Source organism: Lactuca sativa, chromosome 8 (assembly GCF_002870075.4).
Source record: "Lactuca sativa cultivar Salinas chromosome 8, Lsat_Salinas_v11, whole genome shotgun sequence".
In the NCBI taxonomy this organism is placed as follows: Eukaryota; Viridiplantae; Streptophyta; class Magnoliopsida; order Asterales; family Asteraceae; genus Lactuca; species Lactuca sativa.
In genome coordinates this window covers 122,800,147-122,809,002 of record NC_056630.2, presented here as the reverse complement: position 1 = coordinate 122,809,002, position 8,856 = coordinate 122,800,147, and the positions used below count along the sequence as shown (strand labels likewise).

Genomic DNA, 8,856 nt, shown 5'->3' with positions numbered 1-8,856 from the left:
TGTATTCAAATGAAGAAGATGATAAAGGCGTCGTTTTTTAATCAGGAAGAAGACACACATTTTTCAACAATTCTCAACTATGGTACCTTAAGTTTGGGTCAATGGGAAAACAAACCATGTTCCTAATTTTAAATTGGTTTATAAAATTTATAAATTCCACCCTAGACTTTTATATTATTATTATTATTATTATTATTATTATTATTATTATATATTATAGTTCTGAAGAATAGTAACAGTAAATATGGACCATATTTCTCTCTTTTGCTCCTAGTTGCATTTGTTATATCTGCAGTTGTAGGTCCTTATGTTTTCCTGTATTTATCACTTTCTTATTTTGTTTCCATTTTTTTGTTGTATTGGTCACTCACTTATCTTCTTTCTATTCCTGGTTATTGGTAAAGATATATGTATATAATATTTTTTAAATCTCTTTCCTCCTTCGTGTCAAATGTTTGTGTTTTCCACGTGTATTCTTCCTGCTCTTTTACTTTTTACTTTCTAGATCATTCTTTCTTTTTCTTTTGTGTTTCTCTTTCGTTCATCCTCCGTTTCCATTTCTCTGCCTCCTTCCTCTGGTGACCACTATGGTGAGGGTGTTTACTTCCCGATCCTTCTACAGATTTCCTTATCTCTACTCTAAATCATACACATCTCTTTCTTCATCGTCTCCCCCGGTAATCGTGTCCGGTTGATACGTGTTGTGTTTTAGGGTTTTTCACGAGGAACTCGAAGAAGCGAATCCACTCCCGCTCACCGCCATATGTCGTCGACTCCCATGATTCATCAAGTGCGTCATTGTCGGCGACATCGCCATGGGAAAGACGTGCAAGCTCATATCCTACACCAGAAATAACTTCCCCACCGTACGCATTTTATTAACCATCTCTCATAATTGAAGGACCCCTACAAGCTTTAATTATCTGATTTCGATTTCTGTTTTTTTTTGTAGGATTATGTTCCTACTGTGTTTGATAACCTCAGCGCTAATGTGGTTGTTGGTGAAACCACTGTTAATCTCGGCCTTTGGGATACTACATGTAATTATTTCTATTACCTCTTTTCCGATCCAATTAGGTTACGTGATTATTGCAAAAACGCTTGGACAAAATTGATGCATTTCGAGTTGTTGATAGTCATAATTGATGATTTACTTATGAAAATTGTGATAAATTAACAATACCAAAGGTGTAAATGTGACACCCTAAAATTCAAACCAATTTAAATTTTTAAAAACATTTCAAACCATTAAAAATCATTACAACTTTGTTTTCAAATGTATAATATCAGAGTTTTTTTTCCCAGAGACATAGATAAAACATGAGGAGCTGTACGATCACGCCATCACCTTGCAGCAATCCCCTGATGTACCTGAAACAATAAACTAAAACTGTAAGCCCGAGAGCTTAGTGAATTCCCCCAAGATACCAACCTCATAAAACCATACTCATAACATAACAGCAAATACAAAACAACATGCATGATGAGCCTTCAGCCTGACTGGACCGCCTCACAGGCCTTCAGTCTATCTGGACCGCTCTCCGAGCCTTCGGCACGTCTGGACCGCCTCGTCGGGACTTCAGCCTATCCGGACCGTTTGTTAGGCCTTCGGTCTGACTAACATACCCTTCGGGGTCTATAGTCTATCCGGACCGCCCTGGGTATGTTGGCCTTCAGCACAAAGCAGGACCGTCTCAACCCAACCCCCAATCAACAAACATGTGCACATACATATCATACACTAGCATATATAACAGTCAACCGATCTAACATACCGAATGGCATAGCAACATCCTATAACCAGGATACCGACCTAACCGATCACTAACATAGCATCATCCTATATTCCAGGATATCGACCTAACCAGGTCACTAAGCATATCACCATCCTAACTACACGGATACCAATCTAATAAGGGTCAGAATTGGTGCCTTAGACCCTGTTGATATAGTGAGGAGAACTCACCTCACAACTGCCGACTGAAAGATTAGACCAAGCTGCTCCGACCACCGACACGATCTTCACCACTGAACACTACCAAAGAACCAATTCCACAAATACCAATATTACCAAAAATACCCTTGGAATTCAAACTGGTCAACTCTTGGTCAACGTCAAAGTAAAAGTCAACCTTCCTGGTTGACTCTACTCGCTGAGTCACCCCGTCAACTCGCCGAGTTCCCTTACCTAGAAAACTCACATAACACACTTAACTCGCCGAGTCGCCCCAAGACTCACCGAGCCCAACGATCTCTGAGTCCCATCCTGTCCAACTCACTGCGTCGCCAACCTACACACTAATCCAAGGCTTAACCAAAAGAGGTTGGGGTTCTGCGATCTGACTCGCCGAGTCAAAGGCAATCTTCAACAGACTCGCCAAGTTGTTCTTCCAACTCATCGAGTTCCTGCCCATCATCATACAACTCGCCGAGTCCACCCATGTGACTCGCCGAGTCGCTTCAGTTCTTAATCCATACAATGGCTTTTCGAGCCATGCAGGGGCTCCAAACTGTAGATCCACTCTTCTAATGCCCACCCTTCACGTAAAGTTGAAAACATCACGTGAAACCAAGGAGCTATATGCTTAAAACACCCTAGGGCTAGGGTTTATGACAAATGTGCCTCACCAACACACCAAAGGCTGATACTTTACGGGTTTTTGGACCAAAACAAACCTAGATCTGAAGTAGCAACCTTAGATCTAGACTTCTAACTCGAAATGGCTCCTTAACATGCCAAAATGGCCCCAAAACATCATCCAAGGAAAGATCTAGAAGCAAAAAAGGCAAAGTGACAGATTGTTACCTTCAACTGATGCTCACAACCACAGAGTTGAATCCCGCAACTCCTTAGTGGTCGAAACCTCCAAATCTTCCTCTTGCAAAAGCCTCAAGCTCACTTTCTTCCTCCTCTTACTCAAATTAGGGTTTTGGAGTCGCTTATTGAAGCTTCTGGACGACAAGGGGGATGAGGAGAGGACATAAGGTCCTTTAAATAGGGTGCAAACTCTGAGATTAGGGTTTTCTCATTCCAGAACCAACTCGTCGAGTCCAGCTTCTGACTCGGTGAGTTGGTCACTTAATTTGCGATCCAAACCCGCTCCGACTCGGCGAGTAAGCGTGCCTACTCGTCGAGTCCCTTCCTTTATTTACACTTAGCACCCTCCACTTCTTGTTTCGAACTTGGGATGTTACAGTAAATTTATGAAAAATCAGGTCAGGAGGATTATAATAGACTAAGACCACTGAGTTACAGAGGAACATATCTCTTTTTATTAGCTTTCTCTCTTATCAGCAGACCTAGCTATGAAAACATTTCGTTTTCTTAGACGATGAAACAACTTCTCAAAGTTGATATAAAGGTTTAAAGTCCTTTTTTGTTATTGGGTAGATATGTACCATCTTTCTGTGATTCCGATTCTTCATAACTTCCTATGGTTTTTGTAACACCCAGTTCCTAGTACGTATTTGTTTTGATTAAAGGTTCTTTTTGGTAGAGCTACTCGGCGAGTTGTAGCCCTAACTCGCCGAGTAGATGTCGAGATGGGTGCGGGCTTTAAGTGATCTACTCGGCGAGTCCACGCCTGGACTCGGCGAGTAGGCCAATCAGGAGGAGACCCAAATCCTTAGGGTTTGCACCCTATTTAAATGTCCTTATAGCCCCATCTCAGCCTCTATCATCCTCAGAGCGTTCCTTGTCAAAACCCTAGCCTCCATTTGTAAGCTTGAGTGATTTGTTGCCTTAGGAAGGATTTTTGGGGCACATTGGAGCTTAGAAGGAGAAAAGAAGAGTTTGAAGAGTGCAAGAGAGGGAGTAGATCCGAAATCTACTTTGGGAGAAGCTTCCATTCAGGTAGTAAAGTCTCTACCTTGATCTTTAGTTCATTAGATCCCATTTTGTCCCAATTTGGTGGTTTTCAAGCCCTAAAACACCAAACTCCATGTGTTTGTGCTTAATAATCCGAAAGGACTTCAGATCTAGACTTTATGGACGTGTTAGAAGCATAAAGTTGTTGTGGTTGAAGTGATTGAGGACCCCCATGGAGTGCATGACCTCTTAAAGAGCTTGGAATTGCATTTTGAGCTTATAGGGCCATGCATGCACGTAAAGTTTGCAACTTTACGTGTTAAGCATGCCCTAGGATCATAGATATGTGGTTTTGAAGAGTTGCATGTCTCAGATTTGGCTCATATGGCAAATGGGTCAAGGGACTCGGCGAGTCCCAAGGTGGAACTCGGCGAGTTCTATGAATGTGGCCTTAGACTCGGCGAGTTGGATGAACAACTCGGCGAGTCCTATGAAGATTTCCTAGTACTCGACGAGTTGTTCTTCAAACTCGGCGAGTTGTATGAATTGTATTGTGTACGAAGGGTTTAAGTGTCAAAAGTCCAACCCTTCGCGTTTGCACAAAGGATTAGCAATCTAACGTGTTCCGATAGTCCCAGAAACCCCAGATCCTCATGAAGGATGTTTGGATAAGGATCTGGAAGCGAATGGGAAGTCTGCTCGCATGGACTCGGCGAGTTGTTCATGGACTCGGCAAGTCGGATCGCGAGCCGGTCCCATCGTCCCGAGTAGTGAGTTAAGGACGATTCAGTAAGTGGAAGAAGGGCGCTTGTAGAGTGGAACCGGGTTAGTGGAGAAGGACTCGGCAAGTCGGTGCCATGACTCGGCGAGTCCAGTCAACTGGAAGTTGACCTCGACTAAGGAGTTGACCTGGGTCGAAGGGAGGGTCAGTCATCTGACCTAAGGGTGTGAATGAGAGGCTAACCTATGTTTATGATTTATAGCCGGAGGATTTCTGATTCAGCAGTCAGGCGCTTAGCAAGCAGACTTCCGCAGCTACTTTCGAGGTGAGTTATCTTCCAATAGCGGTGGGTCTACGGCCACAATGCCGGCCCACCAGTAGGAGTTGTATGTAGATGATTGTCTCTGTGATATTCATCTAGGGATTACTGCTACCTGTGTTATGTTTATGTGCTAGTATGATATGATGCTATGTGCTAGTGACAGTAGGGGGAGATAGTCCCCCGTATCCGATCAAGAGGACCGAAGGGGAGGCCAACACCCAGGTATGCTAGGCAGTATCCGGTCGAGAGGACCGAAGGGGAGGCCAGCACCCAGATATGCTAGGCAACATCCGGTCGAGAGGACCGAAGGGGTAGGTTGGGCACCCAGATATGCCTGACAATACATGTATGATATGTGGTTATATGGTATGTGGTACAATGGGGGAACTCACTAAGCTTCGTGCTTATAGTTTTCAGTTTTGGTTTCAGGTACCTCTTCTTCGAAGAGGAAGGAGCCGACGCGGTAGCGATACGTCACACACATGCTTTGCTTTCCGCATCATGAGATCCTCCTGGGAAATTGTACTCTGACACGTTAATGTTATATAGAAATGTTTCTAGACATGCAGTATCTTTTGTGAAATGATATCATCGTTGAACCCTTTATTTCTAATGTTTTTCCGTGTACTTGTTTTTTAAAAATGAAATTTTTGGCTCGTATTTTTGGGGTGTTACAAGTGGGTATTAGAGCCCTGGTTTGAGGGATTCGGACTCACCTTCGGGGGTGTCTGAACTCAAATCAAGGGATTAAAAGATTTTCCAAAAAAATGTTTTCTAAGAATTAAGAAAAGGGTTTTGAGAAAGAACGAAGTGTGTGATGTGCGCAACCGGCCGAGCTCATGTAAGTATTCCCCAAAGTACCCATACAAGCTTATGTCATGTTTATCGGTTTCAGTAGAACAACATGCTAGAATAGAACTAAGGATCTAGGAGTGATGCCTTATGTGCCTTCTTTATGTGTTTCACTGTATGAAAATTGCATGCTAGAATTGAGTAGACGGCAGTAGGATAGCCTGTTAGGTTATGCCTGATAGTATGAGTTTAGCTCGGTGTGCTAGTTCAGTTTCTCTCTATGAGGGCGGATTTGCTTGAGATTGTTTCCTTAGTTCGAATGTTGCTTGCTTTGTGCTTTGTGGGACTCTGAGTGCTGGGAGTTGTCCATTAGGTGAATACGTCACGTCACATGTGATCAGGGTTGAATAATCTTAGAGTGCTGGATTTGGCCCTATTGTGCAGCTCTCGTTTGAGTCTAACCGTTGTAGGGACAAGTCTGTTACTTGAAGGATTATCCGAGCCTCACCACATGTGATGGTATTCAGGTAATGGTTAATTGGCATTACGATGAGGCCTTCAGCAGCTGAGGAGACGGTAGGGTGGAGCCTGAGATTTCCCTAGGGCAAGCCTAGGATGAGTATAGCGGTGATCAGCAGTAGTGGAAGGGATTTGGTGGAGTCGACGCAGTCCTTGAAGAAGGTACGGATAGATGTGGAAGGTAGTATGGGCCCGTACTACTGAAAGCAGAGGATCCGTACCCGAACCAAGGAAGGCCAAGATAAGACCAGGGAACTTGTAAGTAGTCGTGATCCCTCAAGAAGTATCAGTATCACTAATGATTGTTATTATGTATTGCAGAATGGTGGTACTACGATCAAGGCCGATAGATGGGGGTTCAGGAGAGCGGTCAGGTTCGGGATTAGGTTCTGAGCTAGTGGATGAGGGATTACGCGAGTTCATCGCGTCAGAGATCACCAGGGGTATCCTTGAGTCGACCCCCATTATCTTCGGGTCGATCAAGGAGGGGATCATCGAGTTGATGGAAGATCGCCTTCGGGCATTCAGGAGCGACATGGCATCTGACCAGTCGGGATCTCGCACACTGTCCTTTAAGGAATTTCGGGGCAGTGGTGCGCCGGATTTTCATGGGGCGAAAGACCCCATTGCCGCCAGACGATGGATTGCAGACATCGAGTCTGCACAGTTGACTAGCTTCTGCCCCGAGGGGTCGAAGGTGAGGTATGCAGCAGGGTGTTTACGAGACCGAGCTCGAGACTGGTGGGAGTCAGTGGATGACTCGTTGGGAGCCTCAGCGATCAAGGCTATGACATGATCGGACTTTGTGACCAGATTCAGGGCAGAGTTTACGCCGGCTGTCGAGCTTCAGCAGCTGGCCAGGGAGTTTTTAGACATGAGGCAGACAACAGAGACTGTGGCGGAGATCACCGCAAAGTTCCGGTAGAGGGTGTTGTTGGTGCCCCAATATGCGGGTAATGAGGACATGAGGAGGACCCGCTATCATGACATGCTCCGAGCTGATATACGGGAGCACGTTAGTTTTTCAGCTTGCCCCACCTTGGACTCCATGATTGCCAGGGCGAGGGAGATGGAGATAGATTTGGAGCACATCCGGAAATGGAAGGCAGAAGAGTGACAGTCTGGAGGGGCTTCGGGGAAGAAGCCCAAGGGATCAGATTTGGGGTCGAAAGGCCAACAGGGACGGGGCCGCTAAAGGAAATTCGGCAAGACGCACGAGGGGGGCGTGTAGGTTAGGATCATCAGGTTGCTATAAGTGCGGCAAGTCTGGGCACTATAGCAGGGATTGCACTGCTCCGGCAGCAGTTATTCAGACGATTGAGTTGTTGTGTTTCCACTGCAACCAGAGGGGCCACAAGAAGGCCAATTGCCCCCAGTTGATAGTTGCAGTGCCAGTGAAGGCGCCAGCTCCAGCGACCCTGCGGATCACAGATGGCCGACATGGAAAGGAAGAGGCTCCAGTGGTGAGGAGCCGGGCATTTCAGCTGACCGCCGAGGAGGCACGCGCAGCACCCGATGTAGTGACGGGTATGATTCTTTCCCTCTCATTTATTTAGATGATGTTATGATATTGATATGTGCTCGGTATATGTATATATATGTGCTAGGATCGTTCCATGTGAACGGTATCCCAGTCCAGGTGTTGTTCGACTCGGGTGCTACCCGATCGTTTGTTTCCCTTGCGCTTAGCAAGAAGTTCACTGAGTCTTCGGGCATGTTGGATTGCCCTTTGGAGGTGGAGATTGCCGACGATCGATCAGTGCGAGCGTCATCAGTGTTCAAAGATTGTGTTCTGAGGTTATTCGAGGAGCGCTATTTGGTGGATCTGGTTCCCATTCCGTTGCGTGGGAACAAAGTGATTATAGCCATGGATTGGTTGAGCCCTAATGGGGCGGTGATAGATTGCGCGCAGCAGCTAATGCGAGTCAGGTCCCCAGGTGGGGGAGAGTTAGTGATTCATGGCGAGAGGCCGCAGTGTGGACCCGCAATATGTTCAGCGGCGAGGGCTAGACGCTACCTTCAGCAGGGATGCGCAGGATATGTCGCGCACGTGATGGATACCCGGGAGGCGGGTAAGGCGACAGTGAGCGAGGTTTCGGTGGTGCGAGATTTCACAGATGTTTTCCCAGAGGAGCTTCCTGGGATACCTCCAGAGCGACAGGTGGAGTTCAAGATTGACCTTGTTCCTGGTGCGGCTCCGATAGCCAAGGCACCGTATCGGTTGGCTCCTCCTGAGATGCAGGAGTTGTCTATGCAGCTGCAGGAGCTGCTAGACAAGGGATTCATTAGACCGAGCAGTTCACCCTGGGGAGCCCCGATTCTGTTTGTGAAGAAGAAGGACAGGTCGCATCGGATGTGTATAGATTATCGGGAGCTGAACAAGGTAACGGTGAAGAACCGGTACCCACTCCCGAGAATTGATGACATCTTTGACCAGCTTCAGGGAGCATCTTGGTTCTCCAAGATTGACTTGCGCTCGGGTTATCATCAGATGAGGGTCAGAGAGGAGGATGCGCAGAAGACCGCGTTTCGGACGCGCTATGGCCATTATGAGTTTGTGGTGATGCCGTTTGGGCTCACCAATGCTCCTGCCGCGTTCATGGACCTCATGAACCGCGTATGCTGACCGATGTTGGATCGGTCTGTGATAGTCTTCATTGATGATATCTTGGTTTATTCCAAAACACAGGAAGA

General features: G+C 46.2%; 1 protein-coding gene across 1 annotated transcript; it reads left to right on the top strand.

Moving 5' to 3' along the window:
• Positions 1 to 782: 782 nt before the first annotated feature.
• Positions 783 to 3,329, top strand: LOC111914997 (rac-like GTP-binding protein RAC2; the record flags this gene model as incomplete). Its single annotated transcript, XM_023910697.1, has 3 exons — positions 783 to 866; positions 953 to 1,040; positions 3,217 to 3,329. Coding segments are annotated over 3 exons (285 nt in total), but the record flags the coding sequence as incomplete, so codon positions are not given.
• Between the last annotated feature and the right edge of the window lie 5,527 nt (positions 3,330 to 8,856).